Genomic DNA, 26,290 nt, shown 5'->3' with positions numbered 1-26,290 from the left:
TGTTGCCTTCAGTCCAGCGGAGACCCAAGGTAGTCCTGCAGATGTCCACAGGCCTTGGTGTCCCCTTCTATCCTATTTCCTTTTGTTCTTACTTATTTCAGAGACAGTCATGTATTTTTCTTTGTTCAGACCCTATTTGCAGTATTCTAAGATAATCCATAAGATTGTGACACCAGCTTTGGGTGGATTATTTATATGAAATCGTATTTGTATTAAGTTAAATTATTAGATTTCGTCTTTCACATTTCTTTTTATTATTATTATTCTACTGTTGATCATATGTTTATTTGAAATTGTCAAAAGGTTAAGGAAAAAGGGTAATAAAATTTGTAACAGTCGGCTTGCCTAGCTTTCATGAGTAGGCTCCATCACAACTCATGAGGGTGGAAAATCTGGGTCGTGACAAGTTAGTATCAGAGCTCTAGGTTGCTTAGGTATCACAATGTACGGACAATCTTAGTAGAGTCAGAGGGATCAGTACGAAGACATTTGTGTTTATCCCCAGAGGCTACAGAGTTTAGGAAAACTTCATATCTATTATTTCCTGTCGTGCGACTTGATTTCTCAGTACTAATTGAACCTTGTCACAACCCCAAACCCGAACCCGATCGTAATGGCGCCTCTCGTGAAGACAAGGCCAGCTGACACTTCCCATTTTCCAATTTTTAACAGTTAAGCATTAAGAAATAGTCTAAACATGATAAAATAATCCAAAGCAGCCAATAATATCATAAATACACGAAAGAACAACCCAACACAACCCGATACTGGGGTGTCACTAGTCATGAGCATCTATAAGTCATAATGCAAGTCTGCTAAGTCTATAAGCTAGTACAGATGTCTGAAAAGAGATAGAAATGATAAAGGAGGAGAAACACGGGACTGCGGACGTCAAGCAGCTACCTCGTGGACTCCGATATCTGCCGGGAGCTCTCAACTCGCACTAACAGGATCCGCAACCCTTGAATGTGCACACAGGAATGCAGGGAGTAAAGTGAGTACTCCAACTCAATGAGTAACAAATGTAAATAAAGACTGAAAGCAAGAAATCACGTAAGGTACAAAGCATTCTATAATGAAGAGGTAAAACAAATAAAATAGTAAACCAGTGAATGATAGGTAAAATTCTTTAACTCAAATGTAGTTTCATGTAAAGCCTTTTTTCAATAATTAAGCAGGTAATTGACAGTCAATTATGAAAAGTAAACACATAAAGGCTCGCCCCTCGGGCACAGTATCAACAAATCCGCCCCTCAAGCAACATCTCAGAACAGTACCAGCCCCTCGGGCTCAATCTCACATCACAATGGGTACCCGCGCTCACTGGGGTGTACAGACTCCTGGAGGGGCCCCTTACGGCCCAAGGGCAATATCAAGCCACCTCATGGCATCATCACTAGGCCCTCAGCCTCATATAAATCAAGCCACCTCGTGGCATACACATCTCAGGCCCTCGGCGTCATAATCAGTATCAAATGTTTCCTCACAACATAGGCCCTCGGCCTCACTCAGTCAAAAATCCTCACAAGCCACTCGGGCAATAGTAAAACAGTGTTTCTTAGCCCTAACATCAATTAAAAATATCATTTAAGTATTAATACTAAGTAAACATGGCTGAGTACGAAAACAATGGAAAATAACATGACTGAGTTCAAGTATAAAGTCAAAACAGTGAGGAAATATCAATAAATATCCCCGAAGGGTTCAAATAGTTTGCACAAGGCCCAAATTGGTATTCAACCCAAATAATGATGATAGCAAATAGTTTCCAGTCAAATACGCGGAAAAATCATCAATCGAGACAGACCAAGTCACAACCCCCAATATTGCACGACCCCACGCTAGCCATCAAGCATGTGGCTCACCTCAATATAGCACTACGATGTGCAATCCGGGGTTTCAAACCCTCATAACATCATTTACAATCATTACTTACCTCGAACCGGTAAAATCTCTAGCTCGCGATGCCCTTGCCCCTCGATCGGCCTCCACTCACATTGAATCTATCCAAAATCAGAACGAGGAAGTTAAAATAGGCTAAGGGAACGATGCCCAAGTGAAAATAATCAAAATACTACACAAATCCCGAAATTACTAAAACCCGACCCCTGGTCCCACGTCTCGGAATTCAATAATTTTTGCATCAATAGATTTCTTATCTCCCCCCAAGTTCATACATATCAAAAGTTCTCAAATCCGACTCCAAATGGTCTTTCAAATCCTCAATTAAAGGTCTAAGTTTCCAAGCACTAGTTCTTCAATTTTTGGCTTAATTTCCATGATTTTCTAAGTGGAATTCACATAATGATCGAGTTTTAAGTCCAAGAATCTTACCTCCAAGTGATTTCCCTTGAATCCCTCTTCAATCTCCTTCAAAAAGCTCCAAAAATGACCAACTATGGAGGAAATAAGCCCCAAAATCATGGACAAGACGAGCTTAAAAACCTTCTGCCCAGGCATTATTCCTTTTTCGTGAACGTGGTCAAAGCCTCGGGTTCGCGAAGCACAAAAATTCCGGTGACCAAAACACTCCTTCGCGAACGCGAGCCTACAATCGCGAACGCGATGCTTCAGCCTCTCAAACCTACGCGAACGCGACAATGCCTCTCGCGAACGCAGTGCATACTAACCTGGCCCTTCGCGAATGCGGGACTCCCCTTCGCGAACGCAAAGGATAAAGTTGACGCCTCCCTTCCTGACCCTTCGCGAACGCGAGGGTCCACTCGCGAATGCGAAGAGCAAAATACTTGCAACTGCTGGAACTCAAAATCTGCAACTTTCTTAACTTCAAAATGATCCGTTCAACCCCTCGAAACTCACCCGAGGTCCGCGGGACCTCAACCAAAAGAACCAATATAACCCAACGCCTTATTCAAACTTGTACCAACCTTCAAAACACCTCAAACAACATCAAATCAACTAAAACACATCGGATTCAAGCCAAACTTCCTCTTTTGATCAAAAACCTAACCAAACCATGTCCAAATGACCTAAAATTTTGCACACACATCCCAAATAATACAACGGAACTACTGCAACTATCAAAATTCCATTCTGACACCTATATCAAAATCTCGCCTACCGACCGGAAATTACAAAATATCAACTTCGCCATTCAAGCGTAAATCTACTCCGGACCTCCAAAACCCATTCTGATTGCACTCCTAAGTCCTAAATCACCTCTCGAAGCTAACCAAACCACCGGAACTCACATCCGAGCCCTGTGACACAGAAGTCAACATCCAATTGACTTTTCCAACTTAAACTTCCTTAGTGTCTCAAATCTTACCAAAATCATTCCGGATTTGATTCGACCAACCCGATACCACAAAACACGGATGAACAAAGCATAAAGAAGCATAAATGGGGGAAACAGAGCGGTAACTCATAAGACGACTGGACGGGTCGCCACATCTTCCCCAACTTAAACAAATGTTCATCCTCGAACGAGTCAAGAAACATACCTGAAGCCTCAAACAGGTGAGAATATCTACTCCACATCTCCCGTTTGGTCTCCCAGGTAGCCTCCTCCATGGGCCGACCTCTCCATTGCACTTTCACTTAAGCTATATCCTTTGACCTCAACTTCCGAACCTGACGACCCAAAATAGTTACTGGCTTCACACCATAGGTCAAATCATCATCCAACTGAACTGTGCTGAAATCCAGAAGATGACACGGATCCCCGATATACTTCCGAAGCATAGAAACATGAAATACTGGATGCACACTTGACAAGCTAGGTGGCAAAGCAAGCTCATAAGCCACCACCCCAATCCTCCGAAGCACCTCAAAAGGCCCAATGAACTGCGGACTCAATTTCCCTTTCTTCCCAAATCTCATAACACCCTTCATGGGTGAAACCTTCAACAAAACCTTCTCACTAACCATGTAAGACACATCTCGAACCTTCCTATCAGCATAACTCTTTTGCCTCAATTGCGCTGTACAAAGCCTCTCCTGAATCACCTTCACCTTTTCTAAGGCATCCTGCACCAAGTCTGTCCCCAATATCCTAGACTCTCAGGCTCGAACCAACCAACTGGAGATCTACACCGCCTCCCATACAAAGCCTCATATGGAGCCATCAGAATACTCGACTGGTAGTTGTTGTTATAAGAAAACTCTGTGAGCGATAGAAACTCATCCCATGACCCTCCGAAATCAATGACCCAAGCGTGCAACATGTCCTCCAATATCTGAATATGCGCTCGGACTACCTATCCGTTTGAGGGTGAAAATTTGTGCTCAAATCAACCTGACTACCCAACTTTCGCTACACATACCTCCAAAATTGCAAAGTAAACAGAGAGCCCCTATCTGAAATGATGGAAACTGAGACACCATGCAAATGAACAATCTCCCGGATATAGATCTCTGTCAACCGATCTGAAGAATAGGTAGTGGACACAAGAATGAAGTGCGTGAACTTTGTCAACCGATCCACAATCACCCAAATAGCATCAAACTTTCTCAAAGTTTGTGGAAGTCCAACAACGAAGTCCATAGTGATCCTCTCCCACTTCCACTCGGGAATATCCATCTGCTGAAGCAAGCCACCTGGTCTCTGATGCTAATATTTCACCTGCTGACAATTGAGACACCGAGCTACCAATCCCATAATGTCTTTCTTCATTCTCCGCCACCAATAGTGTTGTCTCAGATCCTGATACATCTTCACGACACTCAGATGAATGGAATACCGCGAGCTATGGGCCTCCTCAAGGATAAACTCCCAAAGCCCATCCATATTGGGCACACAGATCCGACCATGCATCCTCAACACCCCATCATCTCCAATGGTCACATCTCTAGCATCATCATACTGAACATTATCCTTAAGGACAAGCAAGTGCGGATCATCATACTGGCAATCTCTGATACGATCATATAAGGAAGACCGAGAAACCACACAAGCCAATACCCAACTGGGCTTCGAAATATCTAACCTTATCAATCGATTGGCCAAGGCCTGAATATCAACTGCAGGAGGTCTCTCCCCAACTGGAATATATGCCAAACTCCCCATACTCACTGCCTTTCAGCTCAAGGCATCGTCCACCATATTGGCCTTTCCTGGATGGTACAATATAGTGATATCATAATCCTTAAGCAACTCCAACCATCTCCGCTGCCTCAAATTAAGATCCTTCTATTGAACAAGTGTTGGAGGCTATGATGATCAGTAAACACCTCACAAGACACACCATACAAGTAATGCCTCCAAATCTTTAATGCGTGAACTATGGCAGCCAACTCCAAATCATGAACGGGGTAGTTCTTCTCATCGGGCTTCAACTGACAAGAAGCATAAGTAATAACTCTACCCTCCTACATCAATACACAACCAGTTCCAACTCTCGAAGCATCACAATACACGGTATATGAACCTGAAACTGGTGGCAAAACTAACACTGGAGTTGTGGTCAAAGCTATCTTGAGTTTCTGAAATCTCTCCTCACACTCGTCCGACCATACGAATGAAGCACCCTTCTGAGTCAACTTGGTCAAGGGCGATGCGATAGATGAGAATCCCTTAACAAAACGGCGATAATAACCCACCAAACCAAGAAAGTTGCAAATCTCTATGGTTGAGGACGGTCTAGGACAACTCTGAACTGCCTCTATCTTCTTCGGGTCAACCTGAATACACTCGCTGGACACCACGTGCCACAAGAAAGCCACAAAACTGAGCCAAAACTCACACTTGGAGAATTATGCATAAAGTTTCTCCTCTCTCAATCTCTGCAACACAACTCTCAAATGCTCCGCGTGCTCCTCCTAACTACGCGAATATACCATAATATCATCAGTGAAGACTATGACAAACGAGTCAAGATAAGGCCAGAACACACTGTTCATCAAATGCATGAACGATGCTGGGGCATTGGTCAGCCCAAAAGACATCACCAAAAACTCATAATGACCTTATCGGGTCTTGAAAGTTGTCTTAAGAATTATCCGAGTCCCTGATCTTCAACTGGTGATAACCTGAACGGAGATCCATCTTGGGGAACACCCTCGCTCCCTGAAGCTGGTCGAATAAATCATAAACGCGAGGCAAAGGATACTTGTTCTTAATTGTTACCTTGTTCAATTTCCTATAATCAATACACATTCTCAGAGTGCCATCCTTCTTCTTCATGAATAGAACCGGCGCTCCCCAAGGTAACACACTAGGTTGAATGAACCCTTTATCAAGGAGTTCCTGAAGCTGCTCCTTTAATTCCTTCAACTCCGTTGGTGCCATACGATACGGTGAAATAGAAATGGGCTGAGTGCTCGGCACCAGGTCAATACCAAGATTAATATCCCTGTCCAGTGGCATGCCCCGCAGGTCTGTAGGAAACCTATCGGGAAAATCTCTCACAATTGGAACAGAATCAATATTGGGAGTCTCAATACCGACATCCCTCACAAAGGCTAGATACGAAAGACAACCCTTTCCAACCATACGTTGGGCTTTCAAGAATGAGATCACTCTACTAGGAACATAATTAGTCACACCTCTCCACTCAATCTGTGTCACACCTAGTATAGCTAATGTGATTGTCTTAGCATGACAGTCCAGAATACCATGACACGGATTAGCCAATCCATGCCCAAAATGACATCGAAATCCACCATACATAATAATAAAAGATCAACATGGGTCTCCAGACCCCCAATAGTCACCATACATGACCGGTACATACGGTCTACAACAACAGTATCGTCCATCGGGGTAGATAAATGAACAGGTGAAGCAAAAAACTTATGGGGCATACCCAAATAACGAGCAAAGTATGATGACACATAATAAAAGGTGGAACTAGGATCAAATAATACAGAGGCATCTCTATGGCAGACTGAAACAATATATGTAATAACAGCATCTGAAGCAATAGCATCGGGTGTGCCCAGAAGTGTATAGAAACGGGTCTGCCTCCCCCTCTGGGGAGACCCCTAGTTGACTAGGTGGGTGGTGGTGAAGTAACTGGTGCTGAAGCCGATGACTGATTCACCTGCACGCCTTAAACTAGAACCAACATAGCACATATCCATGCAATCGACTAATTAATAGTGGACTCCCCCACTTGGCTCGAAGCCACAGACCAAAACATACACAATAAATCATAATGCATATACTTTATTGCTGTCATAATACCATAGCGAGTTTAAACTCAATCATTCATAAGCTCGTGGAACACAGATCATCTGGTACTTTATATCTTCTGTAAATCTCGCATTCACTCTCGTAGTAATCAAGCCTACTCTCTTGAGCAACCCAAATTCAAATTGTAAAACATATATTTCCCTGGTAACAGAGATCTTCCAATAAATGACATAAGGGATTACGCGAACTTCAGAACAATCCGCAGGAGATAACACCACTTGCTTTGCCTCAAACTAACATTTTTGTATACCTTCCACCATCATAAACATTATGCAGTCACTTAAACTTCCTGAGTCTGAACTCAGACCACAACATGAAATTTACTCCACTACCAACTAGAAAATATGGAAAGATTCTTTACACACCCATAACTCGGGGCTATACCTCAAATCAAGATGAAAATCAAGTACCTAATAGTTCTTCAATCCTCCATCACACCCTCCACATCGTTTCCAAATCATATGAATACACCTCGTAGTCACATCACACTCATCACGTAACTATCCAGTCATCACCTCCCTTAATAGGGACACAACAGAACATATGGATCCAGACACACACGCTCACGAAATCAATAGCTCAAGGCTCAAGCTATAGGCAAAAATACAACCTCAAGTCTTCCCGACTGGCCCAACATCATCACACAAAGATCACGTCTCGCCCCTTGATTGGGGAAATCACAAGCCATCGATACACATCGGATACTGAGAGCTCATGCGCGCATACGAACACATGGAAGGAACTCAAAGACTTACTTTTCAAGCTGAATCAAGGACGCACAATGAGAATTCAAGAAAGTGAAATTTTTCCTAAAGGTTCTGTAGCCTCTCGAGGATAAATACAGACGTCTCCATACCAATCCGTGAGACTCTACTAAACCTGCTAATAACTTGTGAAACCTATGAAACCCGGTCGTGATGGCGCCTCTCATAAAGACAAGGCCAGTTGACACTTACCGTTTTCCAATTTTTAACAGTTAAGCATTAAGAAATAGTCTAAACATGATAAAATAATCCAAAGTAGTCGATAATATCATAAATACGCGGAAGAACAACCCAACATAGCCCGATATTGGGGTGTCACTACTCATGAGCATCTATAAGTCATAATACTAGTTTGCTAAGTCTATAAGCTAGTACAGATGTCTGAAAAGAGATAGAAATGATAAAGGAGGAGAAATACGGGACTGTAGATGTCAAGTATCTACCTCGTGCACTCCGATATCTGTCGGGAGCTCTCAACTCGCACTAGCAGGATCTGCAATGCCTAAATCTGCACATAGGGATGCAGGGAGTAAAGTGAGTACCCCCACTTAGCGAGTAACAAATGTAAATAAAGACTGAAAGCAAGCAATCACGTAAGATACAAAGTATTCTATAATGAAGCAGTAAAATAATTAAAACAGTAAACTAGTGAAAGATAGGTAAAATTCTTTAACTTAAACGTAGTTTCATGTAAAGCCTTATTTCAATAATTAAACAGGTAATTGACAATTAATTATGAGAAATAAGCACATAAAGTCTCGCCCTTGATCATAGGGTAAAAACTCTTATTTTAGTCGTTGTAACAACACTTTATTATTGCATTTTACAAAAGTTTGAGCTTAAATGATAATGAATTGTACAAAATTCATGTTTTATACCTTGCAGGAAGCTAATCCAACTTAAGAAATAAATTTGGGATGAATTTGATTGATTTGGGGCTTTGAAGTCTGAGTAAAAGCTAAATATATCAAGTCGGGATCGTGTTCGGGGGTTGCAAAGCAAGCCCGGATAGCAAAACAAATGAAAAAATGAAACAGCGCAAAATTTTGCAATGCCGCGCTGCGGGGGGCGCTGCGGGGGGTGGCGCGGCAATGCAAAAATCTATGCTGCATTGTTTTGCTCCGTTAAAATGCATTTTGCCTCTGTCCAATCGATGTACGCGCCGCGGGGGGCGCCGCGGACGTGTAAAAATCGCATAATTACTCTATTTCGGTCTAAAAAGGGAATAATTATCAAAACCCCTTCACACACGATTGAAAAGAGAAAATCATCCATTATTGATAGCGGAGACCTGTTTTGAGAGAGAAAGAGACGAGGAGATCCATCTGGAAGGATCAAAATCAAGAGGAGACAACACTTTGGAGCAAGGATTAAAAGAATTTTTCTAAACTTTCTTCTAGTGTCTATTTATTTGATGTTTGTATAATTATGAGTGGCTAAAAACCCAAATATTCTGGGGTTATGGATGTTAGATGATTATGTTGTTTGAAGCTTAGATTGATGACCTTGAAAGTATCGTTAAGGGTTGTTTATTTGATTCTGTTGTTAATTATTTTACTGTGTAGCTAACAGTGAAATACTATCTACGAATCTTGAGTTAAACTTGAAAAAGGAAATTCTTGATTGCATATAGAATCAAATATAGCAAGATCTGGATCCTGGGCATCGGGTGAAAGATTCGCAATTAAGTTAGAACTATACTTAATTGCCTTGTTTGGTTGAGAAATAGGATTTGTAAATGCATTTGAGTTAATATTAATACCACGGAAATATAGGTTTTAATTTAACTTGAATAGGCGCATAAGAAATCGATAGATTCTTATGGGTATTATTAACCCTATAATCAATAACCCAAATAATTCAATAAATCATTTTTAAGCTAAAAATGTAGTATGATCTCTAGCAAGCCCATAACCCCGGGATATCTCTTTTATTAATTGTTAAAAGAAAAATTCATAAGTGGCGTAGTAACTTTGCGTTGTATTATTGTTTGTCTACTAGTTAAATTGTAAATTGGTTATTTATGTATTTTGTGATGAATTAGCTTGAATCGATAATTGTTTGAGTTTGCATCAGTCGTTAAGTTAATCACAAGTCCTCGTGGGAATGATACTCTACTTATTACTATATTACTTGAAGATCGCGTACACTTGCGTGAGTGTTTTGGTCGCAACAAGTTTTTGGCGCCATTGCCGGGGAGCTTGGAAATTAGCTACTTGACTAAGTTAAGCTTTTATCAGCTATTGGTTTAAGTATTAATTTTCAGTTCACTTTGTTTGTGTCACGCAGGCTCTTCTCTTGAATGCGGAGGAGTAGAAGCACAAGCAATCTCTTCCCTCTTGATCCTGAAATTGAAAGAACACTTCATAGAGCGAGGAATGAGTTGGAAGCTAGATAAAAAACAGAAAGAGAGTTGGACATTTTACTTCAACCACAGCCAACAGTGATGGCAGGTAATGGAGGGTGTCCGGTGATAGAAACTGCAAGACCAAATCTTGCTAATATGACCTAGGCTATTGTGAAGCCTGATATCACTGGTCACTTTGAGCTTAAACAGTACATGGTACAGCTGATTCAGTCCACTGGGAAATATGTAGGTCTATCTCATGAAGACCCGCAGAGGCACATTCAGAATTTTTTGGAAATCACGGATACTTACAACTATACAAATGTTTCCAAGGACTATGTCAGGCTAACCTTGTTTCCTTTTTCATTGTTGGGGGAAGCTAAAGAATGGTTGCAGAAGGAGCCTGCTAATTCAATCCATACTTGGGATGATTTAGCAAAGAAATTTTTAATCAAATTTTTCCCCACTAAAAAGACAAAGTCTTTGCGGAGCCAGATTCTTGGGTTTCAACAACGGGATGGTGAGACTCTTCGCCAAGCTTGGGAAAGATACAAGAAACTACTCCGAGACTGTCCATATCATTGTCAAACTGATGAGGTATTGGGCCATACTTTTGTTGATGGATAAGATGAGACTTCAAAGATGAATCTTGATTCAGCTTGTGGAGGTAGTTGCATGGCGAGACCATATAGTGAAATACAACTTCTGCTAAACAACTTCACTGCTAATGATCATAATAGGCAAGGTGAGGGAGAACCAAGGAGAGCAATGAAACAGAAAGCAGCAGGGGTACTTGAACTTGATGATTTTTCAGCCATGAGAGCAGATATAGCAAAATTGTCAAATCAAATGAATAGAATGACAATGAACCAGACACAACAATTGTAATATGTTCAACAAATGTCGATTTGTTGTGAAATGTGTGGTGACAATCACACAACTGACATGTGCCCAACGAATCCTGATTCTATTTATTATGTGGGACAACAAAGCAGAGGTCCGATGAACCAACAAGCACAATATGGGAAAACTTACAATGCAAATTGGAGAAATCATCCTAATTTCTCTTGGGGTGGAAATCAATCAAATCAGAATCAATATAGACCCCAAGGAAATTTTAATCAACCTCAAAGGCCACACCAGCAGGTAGAAGAAATTACAAATGATTTGTTGAAGAAATTATTGCATGACAATCAACAACTCAGAACTGATTTCAGAAATCTTGAAAGGAAAATAGGACAACTAGCTGCAAATCAAAACACTAGACCTGCAGGTGCTCTTCCAAATGATACAGAGAAAAATCCGCAAGTTAGTGCAATTACACTTAGAACTGGAAGGGAATTAGAAGAAGTTCCAAAGAAGAGAAAAGACAAGTCTATACCTGAGGGTGAATTGATTCCCAAAGCAACACAAGAAGTAAAGAAAGATGATACAGTTTCAGCGCATGTGAATGTTCCAAGGCCACCACCACCTTTTCCACAAAGATTGCAGAAAAAGAATGATGATCGCATGTTCAACAAATTTCTCTCTATGTTGAGTCAGATTCAATTGAATATTCCGTTGGTAGATGCGATTCGTGATATTCCAAAGTATGCCAAGTACATAAACGATATTGTGGCTAAAAACAGGAGATTGACTGAATTTGAAATAGTTGTACTTACTGAGGAGTGCACTTTAAGGGTCCAAAATGAGCTTCCTCAAAAGGTTAAGGATCCTGGCAGCTTTACTATCCCTGTGAGAATAGGCAATGTTGATGTAGGCCATGCACTTTGTGATTTCGGAGCAAGCATAAATTTGATGCCATTGTCCTTGTACAAAAACATGGGTTTGGGAGCTCCAAAACCCACCACTGTGATGTTGCAACTAGCAGACAGGTCCATAGCTTATCCGGAAGGGGTGATTGAAGATGTGCTACTGAAAATTGGGAAATTAATTTTCTTGGCTGATTTCATTATCTTAGATTTTGAAGCAGATGAAAAAGTTCCTATTATATTGGGAAGACCTCTCTTGGCTATAGGTGATGCTATAATTAAAGTAAGAGAGGGAAAATGATCATGAGAGTTGACAACAAGGAAGCTGTTTTTAATATATACAAAGCAATTCAACTTTCTCGCCATTATGAAGAATTGTCTATGATATCTGTCATAGAGATGGATGAGCAACGTATTTTCCCAAGTGTATATTTGAAGGATTCTTTAGAGAAAGGAATTGTGTTGTTCGAGAGTTTGGAGATTAATGCTGAGGTTGAAGAGATGAAGCATATTTTGAATGCATCATGTGAATATATGAAAGGTTTAAATCCCTTTGAACCTTTGAACAGACCAAATGTTCCTCCTCCGAAGCCATCAATTGAAGAAGCTCCAAAATTGGAACTAAAGCCTTTACCTTCTCACCTTCATTATGCTTATTTGGGTAGTTCTGATACGTTACATGTTATTATTTCTTCTGACTTATCTGAATTGCAGGAAGAAAAGTTGTTGAGAGTATTACGTGAGCATAAAAGAGCAATTGGGTGAACAATGTCTGACATAAGAGGTATTAGTCCATCTTTTTGCATGCATAAAATTCTCATGGAGGAAGAACACAAGTCGGGCATAGAACAACAATGCCGTCTAAATCCCAACATGAAAGAGGTGGTAAGAAAAGAAGTGATTAAATGGCTTGATGCAGGTATTGTATTTCCAATCTCTGATAGCAAATAGGTAAGTCCAGTCCAATGTGTTCCAAAGAAAGGAGGAAGGACCGTAGTGACAAATGAAAACAATGATCTGATTCCCATTAGAACTGTTACTGGGTGGATGATTTGCATAGATTATAGAAAATTGAATAATGCCACCCGAAAAGACCATTTTCCTCTCCCCTTTATTAACCAAATGCTTGATAGATTAGCTGGGCAAGAATACTACTGTGTTTTGGATGGTTACTCGGGATATAATCAGATTGTTATAGCCCTAGAGGACCAAGAGAAGACCACATTTATATGTCCCTATGGGACATATGCATTTAAAAGAATGCCATTTGGTCTTTGCAATGCACCTGCAACTTTTCAAAGGTGTATGATGGCTATTTTTACTGATATGGTTAAAAGATTTGTGGAAGTATTTATGGATGATTTTTCTGTATTTGGATGTTCTTTTGATGAATCTTTAATGAATCTTGACAAGGTACTTGCTAGGTGCGAAGAAACAAATTTGGTACTAAATTGGGAAAAATGTCATTTCATGGTAAGAGAAGGCATAGTCCTAGGGCATAAAGTGTCCAAGAATGGATTGCAGGTAGATAAAGAAAAGGTGGAAGCAATTGAAAAATTACCTCCACCGATATCAATTAGAGGCATTCGCAGTATCTTGGGCCATGCAGGTTTTTATCGTCGTTTCATTAAAGATTTTTCAAAAATTTCATCTCCTTTGTGCAGGCTTCCTAAGAAAGATACATCCTTCAAGTTTGATGATGCTTGTTTGAAAGCATTTGATGAGCTAAAAAGAAGATTAGTTACTGTACCAATTATCATTGCTCCAGATTGGAAACTTCCATTTGAGTTGATGTGTGAAGCAAGTGATATAGCCATTAGAGCTGTTTTGGGGAAGCGGAAGGAGAAAATCTTTTACTCCATTCATTATGCGAGCAAAACTCTTAATCCAGCTCAAATGAATTACACTTTTACTGAAAAGGAGTTGCTCGCAGTAGTATGGGCATTTGATAAGTTCAGGTCCTATCTAGTGGGAACCAAAGTCATAGTTTACACAGATCACTCAACTATCAAGTATTTATTTGCAAAGAAAGATGCCAAGCCAAGGTTAATCCGATGGGTTCTTCTTTTGTAGGAATTTGATTTGGAGATCCGAGATCGAAAAGGGATAGAGAATCAGGTTGCAGATCACTTATCCAGGCTGGAAAATCAAGGCCATGTCACTAAAGGAGAATCAATCAAAGAAACATTTCTTGACGAACATTTGCTAGCCATCACTTCAGATGAAACCCTGTGGTATGCTGATTTTGTGAATTTCATTGCAAGTGGGGTGACTCCACCAGAATTCATAGCTGATCATAGAAGAAGATTCTTACATGACGTGAGATTCTACATGTGGGATGAGCCTTTTCTATACAAGCAATGCGCAGATCAATTAGTTAGAAGGTGTGTCCCTGAGGAGGAGATGAATGCAATATTGCGTGATTGTCATTCTTCTCTTTATGAATGTCATCATGGTGGAGACAAAACTGCACAAAAGGTTCTGTAATCAGGTTCTTATTGGCCAAAATTATTTAAAGATGCACATGTTTTTGTTAAAAATTGTGATAGGTGTCAAAGAACAGGTACAATCACGAAGAGGAACGAAATGCCTTTGCAAAATATTTTGGCAGTAGAGCTCTTTGATGTCTGGGAAATTGATTTCATGGGACCATTTCCATATTCTAATGGGCACAGATACATTTTGGTTGCAGTCGATTATGTGTCTAAGTGGGTTGATGCCATTGCTCTTCCTACTAATGATGCAAAGGTAGTGGTAAGTTTCGTAAAAAGCACATTTTCACACGCTTTGGAACTCCAAGGGTTTTCATAAGTGATGGAGGAACACACTTTTGCAACAAATTGTTGAATAATGTTCTAGTAAAATATGGGGTAAGACACAAGGTTGCTACTGCATACCACCCTCAAACGAGTGGTCAAGTTGAAGTGTCAAACAGGGAGGTAAAACAGATTTTGGAGAAAATAGTGAGTGCAAATAGAAAGATTGGTCCGGTAAGTTAGAAGATGCATTGTGGGCTTACCGAACTGCATACAAGACTCCAATAGTTACTTCTCCATACATGTTGGTTTATGGAAAGGAATGTCATTTGCCTGGTGAGCTAGAACACAAAGCTTATTGGGCAATTAAAAAGTTAAATATGGATATGGACTTAGCCGGTGAAAAAAGACTGCTACAACTCAATGAACTTGATGAGTTTCGGTTGCATGCTTATGAAAATGGCAAGTTATATAAAGAAAAAACCAAGAGGTTGCATGACAAGCACATCCAACATCGTGAGTTTGAGCCGGGTCAAGAAGATCTCTTGTTTAATTCAAGGCTAAAGCTTTTTCCTAGAAAGCTTAAGTACCGTTGGGCAGGCCCTTTCGTTGTGGTAAGTATGACTCCTCATGGAACAGTTGAATTGCGGGACATAAATTCAAGTGGTACATTCTTGGAGAATGGGCAGCGAGTAAAACACTATTGGGGTGGTGATATTAAATGTCACAAGACCTCGATAGATTTGGTTGATGCATAATGACGTGTTGAGTCGTGCGCGACGTTAAATTAGGCAATTGTTGGGAGGCAACCGAATGACTAACATCACTAACTTTTAATTGTAGTTTATAAATATTAAATTTTAGATGTATAATATTTTTAGTCATGTGCAAGCATGAATTTGGCATGAAATCAATGTACAATGATAGAGGGGGTAAATTGTGAGCTAAAGAAATTGAAAAATAGGCTAACTCTGTGAAAAATTGGCCTACCACGTCGCATGGGGCGTCGTACCACACACCGCGCCAGGAAAAATTGCACAGACGAGGCAGAATACAAATTTTTTGGAGCAGCTAGAAAAAATGGCCTACCGCGCCGCGGGGGGCCATTCTCGTATAAAAAAAATAAAAAATAAAAAAATTATTTCCTTAAATCCGAACCCCCCTCACCTTATTTCATTATTTCACTCCCCAAACTCTCTTCTTCTCAAATACTAAACTCAAAAATCTCAACCAAACAAATTCACTCAAACATTCATCCACAAATCCTTTTTCTTCTTGCAAGGTAAGTAGTCTTTTCTCTCTTTTCCTTCAAACTAGTAGTATTTCATTTGTTTATTTCCTTATATTTTCAAGTATATTTGCATAAACCCTAGCAAGAATTGTGTTCATAATTTTCTTTTGGTTTCTTTTGTTAATATTGTTAAAAATAGTATTAGAAACGTAGAATATATATTCTTTTTGTGGTTATGGAGGATTTGAAGGTGTGTTGAGGTGAAATGAGTTGAGTTTCTTGTTGAAGATTGTAAAGAAGTGTACTAATCCGAAAATGCATATAAGAAAGTGAAAAATTGTGTATTGAATATTATTGTGAAGATGTGGTGATGTTATACTTATGATGAGAGGCATATTGGTGTTGTTGATATGGTGATTATGCCTCTTTTGAAGTTGAAATTTTAAGAATAAAAGACATGCTTACAATGTGTTTGTTAAAATGTCTAAGTGACATAAAATTGAGTAATGTTGTAAATTGAGAAACAAATTGCATTGTGAGATGTTATTATTGATAACAACTATAATATTAGGCCAAGCCATGATTTTTCGCTTTCTTTATGTAAAAATGAAATGTAAGATTCATGCTAATGTGCCTATGTGGTATTTTTTTTTTACAATAATTTTAAATTTTGTAAAATAGACTAATTTCTTTTTATGTTTATGTTTAATAATAATCTAGCTTAATTTTGTTTAATATTTATGTTTATGCTTAGTATTAATCTAGCTGCAAAATCTAGCTTAGTTTTTGTTTTTTTTTAATTTTTAATTGTTGCAATTGTCTCTGATATTGGGTAGGTCGATAAGCATTATACCATTCTAATTGAAGAACAGGGTAGTCTAAATCCCTGTTACATGTTAAGTGTCAACATGATGATACCATAAGTGTGGGTATTTAATCTACTTGCTCTTAAAATAATTTTGTGTATCTTTAACTAATATATCATGTTGTGTAGGTATAATGTCTCGGCGCCCAAGCAAAAGATAAAACGCTAGCCTATCTGAGGTTGCATCTACTAGCCGACGTGAAGGTAGAAGGGCACCACCTCCGACACCAGTGGAGGAGGAAGAGGAACACTTTGACCCTGACACAGATGAGGTGCCATAGTGCAAATATGGCATCAGGGCTATTCCAGCCCATACAATACAATGGTTCCAATCCTTTGTCCCTGTTGTGCCACCAACCCCAGAAGTTGTCATAGATGAAGCAAAGCTTCCCCGTAAGTATAATGTCATATATACTAACATTCGAGCTTTGGATTTTGAAGAGTTGTTTCGCCAAGGTGATAGTGTGAACATCAACTTGGTAAAAGTATTTTATGCCAATTGGCAACCAGGCAGTGATTTAGATGTCATCTATCAAGTCAGGGTCAGAAATAGAGTGATCCCATTTTCGTCAAAGATCATAAATAAAATAATGGGTTTCACTGAACATTCACATAAGCTGTTCCAGAGGTTTATGCGTAGACCAAATTACCCAGACATCCGCAGACAGCTATGTGGTGAAGATTCCTTTGCCTTGTGGACTAGAGATACAAATGAATGTCACAAGGAAATGAAAAAAGGAACATTCCAGCATCCTGCACGAGTCATTTTGAAGATAATAAATGCCAAAATCATGCCAACACAAAGTGATACAGACGTATCAAAACTAACGGTTTTCTTGATTTATGCATTTTTAACAGGAATGCAGGTGGATCTTGGGAAAATTATGCTGGAACACATGTCAAAGGTGAGACCTTTTCGGGGACGCCGCCTACACTATCCGAGTATGATTACTCGATTATAGCGGACGCACTTCATTGAAGAAGTCTATCACTATGATCGGCAGATAGAAGTAACATATCCTATCAGGGCGCTTGATGTCACGACTGCGATAGATCTGCCTGAAGCTGCACTTAACCCCGATCAAAGGTTTGTCCGGGTGGAAAAGACTTTCCAAATATTATTTGCTGACCTAGGCCTTCGCGCTTCTAGAGGGGAAATGAACTTGGAAGAGTTGCAACAAAATCACCATTTATCTCCTTTCACACAACAGTGGTTAGGAATGGCTCAGCATGGACAAATCCCACTGGATGAAGATGTGAACTCTATTCCCTCAGATGACGAGGAATATTTGTGCACCTTTGAGGATGACGATGCTTAGGCCAATGGCCTCAGGGAGTCTCTTCTGATCTATTTTTGTTCTTTTTGCATTAGGGACAATGCAAGTTTTTCAGTGTGGGGTGGTTGGCCCCTATTGTAGTGTACTTTTATATTTTTCGTATTTTGTTTGATTGAGTTTAGTTATTTGCTTTGATTTTGTTTAGTTTGTTAAAATTATTTTTAGTTTGTTTTGTTAGAATATAGTGTTGATAGATAGTAAGTAATCCTAATTTTGGTATAGATCCCTCCTGGATTTTCTTGTTGAAAAATAAAGTCGAAATTCAAAAAAAAAATCCATCAGAAAAATTCGAAATTATTGAGTTTGCAGTTTGCAGTTTTGTTTTATTTTCAATTTAGTGTATTCTAGTTTTGGTTTAAATTAAAAATTTCCCGTTGGTTTTTTTTACACCACGGTTCTTTTCCAAGGGTGCATTTGAACCGGGTATAGTGTAATTTTTTATTTCAATTGAATAAAAAGTTCCTAACTTACAGAGTTAATCTCCTCAAATGCACATGCTTTAGAAGTTATATGTACCTTATTTGTGATGTTCAAATCTCAGTTCTTGATTCTAAAGTAAGTGCCTTAAATTATGTATTTATAACTATGCTTAACTGCTTTGATTAGAGAGTCAAGAAAGATCCAAGCTTGAATGAGTTGTGTGCCAATGTGTGAGTGATGTTGTTGAAATATTCTTTGCGTAACAATTCATATCTAGAACTTGCCCTTTAGTGTTTTGCAAAGCGAAATAGTAGCATTATTCTGTTTAGGAGATGATATAGGCATTTCTTTATTGAACCAGTTTGATAATTATCTCCACCTAATTGTATATATCTTAGCCAAACCTTTTGAGCTGTTAATCCTATTTCTTTGGCATCCGCATTATAAACCTTACCAATTTATGTAAATATATCAGTTGTTTGAACCTCTATCTCTTATGAGCACTTAGTCTTGTTTTAATATTGTTAAAGTTGAGAAGAGATTTGTTGGTTTATATATATATATATATATATATAAATAAATATAAAAGAGTGAAGAATAATTCATATATTTATATATATGTATATATATATAGGGGTGAATTTTCAGTAGTAACATTCCCTAACTTATGGTGCTTAAAGAAAAAGGGATTTGTTGTTAGTATGAAAAATCTCAAAAAGTTTGGAGATGGTTTAACATAAGAGTAATGCTAAAATTGTGAAATGAAATGGTGTATATATGAAGTGCTCAAAGAGATGTAGCTACCACATTCTATATTTATCACATCCTTCCTCAGCCTACATTACAACCAATTAAAGTCCTATTTGATCCTTGATTGAATAAGCTCAATTAGTAGAGTATTACACTAGGGGCAAGCATATGGTATGTCATCTGTTGCGGATGAATTTCAATTCTGAGAGTGAGTTAATTCTTCCTATTTTGAGTTCCTAAATATTTGTGAATACTATGTTGAGAGGAACTAGTCTATATTAGTTGTGGGAGGGCACATGATTTGTGAAATCAAGGAAACGCTTTGACCTTTGTGTTAGAGTAAGTGAGTAAGTTATGAAAATGCGTGGCACTTGTGAGTCATGTCTTGAGGATTGAACTATTATGAATTGGTACTTAAGTGTTGGCATGTGTTGTTAGAGAAATTGTTTGATAAAAAGGTCGTCCTTATGTGAAATGTAGGTCAATTGCTCGAGGACGAGAAATGGTTTAAGTGTGGGGTGTTGATCATAGTCTAAAAACCCGTATTTTAGTCGTTGTAACAACACTTTAATTATTGCATTTTACAAAGGTTTGAGCTTAAATGATAATGAATTGTACTAAATTCATGTTTTATGCCTTGCAGGAAGCTAATCCAACTTAAGAAATAAATTTGGGATGAATTTGATTGATTTGGTGCTTTGAAGTCTGAGTAAAAGCTAAATATATCAAGTCGGGATCGTGTTCGGGGGTTGAAAAGCAAGCCCGGAAAGCAAAACAAATGAAAAAATGAAATAGCTCAAAAATTTGCAGTGCCGCGCTGCGGGTGGCACCGCGGGGGGTGCCGCGGCAATGCAAAAATCTATGTTGCATTGTTTTGCTCCGTTAAAATGCATTTTGCCTCTGTCCAATCCATGTACGCGCCGCGGGGTGCGTCGTGGGGGGCGCCACGAACGTGTAAAAATCGCAGAATTACTCTATTTCGGTCTAAAAAGGGCATAATTGTCAAAACCCCTTCACACGCGATTAAAAAGAGAAAAGCATCCATTATTGACAGGGGAGACCTGTTTTGAGAGAGAAAGAGACGAGGAGATCCATCTGGGAGGATCAAAATCAAGAGGAGACAACACTTTGGAGCAAGGATTAAAAGAGTTTTTCTAAACTTTCTTCTAGTATCTATTTATTTGATGTTTATGACTTATATTGTTGATGTTTGTATAATTATGAGTGGAGAAAAACCCAAATATTCTGGGGTTATGGGTGTTAGATTATTATGTTGTTTAAAGCTTAGATTGATGATCTTGAAATTATCGTTAAGGGTTGTTTATTTGATTCTGCTGTTAATTATTTTACTGCGTAGCTAACAGTGAAATACTATCTACGAATCTTGAGTTAGACTTGAAAAAGGAAATTCTTGATTTCATATAGAATCAAATAGAGCAAGATCTGGATCCTGGGCATCGGGTGAAAGATTCGCAATTAAGATAAAACTATACTTAATTGCCTTGTTTGGTTGAGAAATAGGATTGTAAATGCATTTGAGTTAATATTAATACCATAGAAATATAGGTATTAATTTAACTTGAATAGGCGCATAAGAAATCGATAGATTCTTATGGGTATTATTAACCATATAATCAATAACCTAGATAATTCAATAAATCATTTTTAAGCTAAAAACGTAGCATGATCTCTAGCAAGCCCATAACCCCGGGATATCTCTTTTATTAATTGTTAAAAGAAAAATTCATAAGTGGCGTAGTAACTTTGCGTTGTATTATTATTTGTCTACTAGTTAAATTGTAAATTGGTTATTTATGTATTTTGTGATGAATTAGCTTGAATCGATAATTGTTTGAGTTTGCATCAGTCGTTAAGTCAATCACAAGTCCTCGTGGGAACGATACTCTACTTATTACTATATTACTTAAAGATCGCGTACACTTGCATGAGTGTTTTGGTTGCAACACTCCTCGGGCACAATATCAACAAATCCACCCCTTGGGCAACATCTCAGAATAATACCAGCCCCTCGGGCAATCATATAGAACTATACCAGCCCTTCTGGCTCCATCTCACATCACAATGGGTACCCGCGCTCACTGGAGGTATACGGACTCTTGGAGAGGCCCCATACGGCCCAAGCGCAATATCAAGCCACCTCGTGGCATCATCACTAGGCCCTCAGCCTCATATCAATCAAGCCACCTCGTGGCGTATACATCTCCGGCTCTCGGCCTCATAATCAGTATCAAATGTTTCCTCACAACATAGGCCCTCGGCCTCACTCAGTCGAAAATCCTCAAAAGCCACTCGGGCCATAGTAAAATAGTGTTTCTTAGCCCAAACATCAATTAAAAATATCATTTAAGTATTAAAACTGAGTAAACATGGATGAGTACGAAAATGGTGGAAAATAATATTACTGAGTTCAAGTATAAAGTCAAAACAGTGAGGAAATATCAATATAAATCCCCGAAGGGTTCAAATAGTTGGCACAAGGCCCAAAATGGCATTCAACCCAAATAATGATGATAGCAAATAGTTTCCAGTCAAATACGTGATAAAATCATCTATCGGGACGGATTATTATGGTGGACACGATCCACCATAATAGAATCACACACTGGTGTAGACACATATACATGAACACTCAAAGAATAACTGTGATTGTGAATTAGTCTGTCCCGAATGACTATTTTACCGTGTATTTGACTGAAATCTATTTACTATCATCATGATTTGGGTTGAATGCCATATTTAGGCCTTGTGTCAACTATTTGAACCCTTCGGGGATTTTTACAGGTATTTTCCTCACTGTTTTGACTTTATACTTGTATTCAGTCATGTTATATTTCATTGTTTTCGTACTAAGCCATGTTTTACTCTGTTTTAACACTTACGTGATCTTTTAAATGATATTTTGGGCTAAGAATCACTGTTTTACTATTGCCCGGGTGGCTTGTGAGGATTTTTGACTGAGTAAGGTCGAGGGCCTATGTTGTGAGGAAACATTTGATACTGATTATGAGGTCGAGGGCCTGAGATATGTACGCCACGAGGTGGCTTGATTGATATGAGGCCGAGGGCCTAGTGACGATGCCACGAGGTGGCTTGATATTGTGCTTGGGCCGGAAGGGACCCCTCCAGGAGTCTGTACACCCCTAGTGAGCACGGGTACCCATGGTGATGTGAAATTGAGCCCGAGGGGATGGTACTGTTCTTTGTGATTGCCCGAGGGGTTGGTATTATTCTGAGATGTTGCTAGAGGGATGGATTTATTGATACTGTGCCCGAGGGGCGAACCTTTATGTGTTTACTTTTCATAATTGACTATCAATTACCTGTTAAATTGTTGAAAAAGGCTTTTCATGAAGTAAATGAGTTAAAGGATTTTACATATCTTTCACTGGTTTACTGTTTTAAATGGTTTTACTGCTTCATTATAGCATGTTTTTGTGCCTTATGTGATTTCCTGCTTTCAGTATTTCTTTACATTTGTCACTCACTGAGTTGGAGTACTCACTTTGCTCCCTGCACCCTATGTGCAGATTCAGGCATTGCTGATCCTGCCAGAGCGAGTTGAGGGCTCCAAACAGACATTTGGAGTTCACGAGGTAGCTGCTTGGCATCCGCAGCCTCGTGTTTCTCCCTCTTTGTCAATTCTATCTCTTTTCAGACATTTGTAGTAGTTATAGACTTATCGGACTTATAGTAGGATTTATAGATGCTCATGACTAGTGACACCCCATTTTCGGGCTGTGTTGGGTTGTCCTTCCACATATTTATGATATTATCTACTACTTAGTATTATTGTATCATGTTTTAGACTACTTTCTTGTTGTTTAACTGTTTACCATTGAATTGGGAATGGTTGGCTGGCCTTGTCTCCACGAGAGGCGTCATCACGATCGGGTTGGGGTTTAAGGTCATGACAAGTTGGTATCAGAGCCTAGGTTACATAGGTCTCATGAGTCATGCGCAGGTTTAGAAGAGTCTCGCGGATCAATACGGAAATGTCTGTATTTATCCTCGAGAGGATGCAGAACCTTAAGGAAAAACTTTATATTCTTGAAATTCTTGTCGTGCGAATTTTTTGATCTGAGTACTAAACTTCTGCTATTCTATTCTCTCATAGATGGTGAGGACACACGCTACCGGTCAGGATGGATGACCACCAGTTGTGGCCACCAGGGGCCGAGGATGCGACCGTGGCATGGTAGGGGCAGAGCAGCTAGGACAACACTTGCAGATCCACCAGCTGGCCCAGTTCAGGATTAGGTCCCAGTTATGGGTGCTCCAGCAGCATCAGCTTAGGCACCAACTGTGCCCATTGTGATTCTGGGTCTTCAGGAGGCCTTGGCTCAGATCTTATCATTTTGCACTGGCCTAGCTGAGGCGGTTTCAACCACTACAGCCGCAGCTACTTCTCAGGTCGGGGGAGGCAATCAGACTCCCGCCACTCGCACACCTGAGCAGGTCGTGCAGGAACTTCAGACGCCGAGGGCATATCCAGCCCAGCCGGTTGCAGCTGCTCAGGACTATGTAGTTCCTGCTATGCCGGAGGATGAGCACCGTAGGTTGGAAAGGTTTGGTAAACTGTAGCCTCCGATCTTCAATGGTGCAGAGGGCGAGGATGCCCAAGGTTTCTTAGATAAGTGCCAGAGGATGCTTCGTACATCGGGTATTCTAGAAACCAGCGGGGTCGCTTTCACTACTTATCAGTTTTTTAGAGCTGCCTTCACTTGGTGGGAGGCTTTTGAGAGGCGTAGGCCTGTTGGTGCAGTACCCCTTACCTGACAGCAGTTCTCCATTCTCTTTCAGAAGAAGTATATGTCGTAGTCTTGCAGAGAGGAGCTGCGTAGGGAGTTTGAGTGGTTGTATCAGGGAGAGATGACTGTGATGCAGTATTAGATGAGGTTCTTCGAGTTAGCTCGTCATGCTATTTGTATGGTTCCAATAGATAGAGAGAGGATTACGAGGTTTGTTGATGGCCTCACTTATCAGCTTCGTATTCTCATGACTAGGGAGAGGGTGATTGGTGCTACTTTCGAGGAGGTTGTGGATATTGCCCGTGAGATTGAGTCTGTTCGTTGCTAGGAGCGAGAGGAGATGGAGGCCAAGAGGCCTCAAGGATCTAGTAGTTATAGTGGTACTCCTTCGAGGGGTCAGTTTCAGCACGGCAGTGGCAGTCCATTCAGGCATTCTCAGCCAGCTCGCCTAGGCTATCATGGGGTGTCATTGGGTCATGGTTCTCATAGTTCTCATCAGGGCCAGTCATCACTTAGTGCCCTTCCAGCTTAGAATTTGTTCCGTGCTCCATTAGTCCAGGGCTCTTATATGCCGAGTGCAACTGCTAGTCACTCTGATGTAAGGGGTTCCCTTCAGTCCCCTTCTCCAGCACCTGGGAGTTGTTATGAGTGTGGTAAGATGGGTCATATGTAGAGGTAGTGCCCTCGTCGTCTTGCGAGTTCATCTCAGCAGAAGGGTCAGTCATCGGCTTCAGCGCCAGTTACTTTACCACCACTTGCCCATCCAGCTAGAGGTGGAGGTCAATTAGCTAGGGGTTTCCCCAGAGGGGGAGGTCGATCAGGTGGCGATCAGGCCCGTTTCTATGCACTTCCGGGTAGGCCCAATGCTATTGCTTCAGATGCTATCATTACATGTATTGTTTTAGTCTGCCACAGAGATTCCTCTGTATTATTTGATCACTGTTCCACCTTTTCTTATGTGTCATCATACTTTGCTCGTTATTTAGGTATGCCCCGTGAGTTTCTTGCTTCACCTGTTCATGTATCTACCCCGGTAGGCGATACTGTTGTTGTAGACCATGTGTACCGGTCATGTGTTGTGACTATTGGGGGTTTGGAGACCCGTGTGGATCTTTTATTATTGTGTATGGTGGATTTTGATGTCATTTTGGGCATAGATTGTCTATCTCTATGTCGTGCTATTCTAGTTTATCATGTTAAGACAGTCAAATTGGCTATACCAGGTGTTCCACGAATCGAGTGGCGAGGTATAACTAATTATGTTCCCAGTAGAGTGATCTCATTCTTGAAAGCCTAGCGTATGGTTGGCAATGGTTGTCATTTATATCTAGCATTTGTGAGGAATGTTGGTGCTGAGACTCCCAATCTTGATTTTGTTCCAGTTTTGAGGGATTTTCCCGATGTGTTTCCTGTAGACCTGTCGGGCATGCCACCGGATAGGGATATTGATTTTGGTATTGACCTAGTGTCGGGCACTCAGCCTATTTCTATTCCACTGTATCATATGGCACCAGCGGAGTTGAAGGAATTAAAGGAGTAGCTTCAGGAACTCTTTGATAAAGGGTTCATTCGGCCTAGTGTGTCACCTTGGGGTGCGCTGGTTCTATTTGTGAAGAAGAAGGATGGCACGATGAGAATGTGCATTGATTATAGGAAATTGAACAAAGTAATAATTAAGAAGAAGTATCATTTGCCTCGCATTGATGATTTATTCGACCAGCTTCAGGGAACGAGGGTGTTCTCCAAGATTGATCTCCGTTCAGGTTATCACCAGTTGAATATCAGGGACTCGGATATTCTTAAGATAGCTTTCAAGACTTGATATGGTCATTATGAGTTATTGGTGATATCTTTTGTATTAACCAATGCCCCAACTCGTTTAGGCATTTGATGATCTGTGTGTTCTGGTTATCTTGACTCGTTTGTTATAGTCTTTATTGGTGATATTATGGTATATTCACATAGTCAGGAGGAGCACGTGAAGCATTTGAGAGTTGTGTTGTAGAGATTGAGAGAGGAGAAGCTTTATACATAATTCTCCAAGTGTGAGTTTTGGCTCAGTTCTGTGGCTTTCTTGGGGCATGTGGTGTCCAACGAGTGTATTCAAGTTGACCCGAAGAAGATAGAGGCGGTATAGAGTTGGC

The 26,290-nt window shown here is 40.0% G+C and overlaps 1 protein-coding gene across 1 annotated transcript; it reads left to right on the top strand.

Moving 5' to 3' along the window:
- Window positions 1-11,167: 11,167 nt before the first annotated feature.
- Window positions 11,168-12,319, top strand: LOC138875906 (uncharacterized). The gene is made up of 2 exons (XM_070154783.1): window positions 11,168-12,038; window positions 12,228-12,319. Exons 1-2 carry the CDS (start codon window positions 11,168-11,170, stop codon window positions 12,317-12,319), a joined length of 963 nt encoding a protein of 320 aa, XP_070010884.1.
- The last annotated feature ends 13,971 nt before the right edge of the window (window positions 12,320-26,290 follow it).

The sequence above is a fragment of the Nicotiana sylvestris genome, chromosome 8 (genome assembly GCF_000393655.2).
Source record: "Nicotiana sylvestris chromosome 8, ASM39365v2, whole genome shotgun sequence".
NCBI lineage: Eukaryota > Viridiplantae > Streptophyta > Magnoliopsida > Solanales > Solanaceae > Nicotiana > Nicotiana sylvestris.
The sequence above is the reverse complement of the archived record's forward strand: the minus strand, read 5'-3'. Positions and strand labels throughout refer to the sequence as shown.

Bases quoted from the DNA above. Each gene is read 5' to 3' on its own strand.
- LOC138875906 (XM_070154783.1), top strand. From the start codon at position 11,168: ATGTCGATTTGTTGTGAAATGTGTGGTGACAATCACACAACTGACATG. The intron at 12,039-12,227 runs GTGATTTCGGAG...TCATTATCTTAG, and splicing joins TGATGTAGGCCATGCACTTT to ATTTTGAAGCAGATGAAAAA.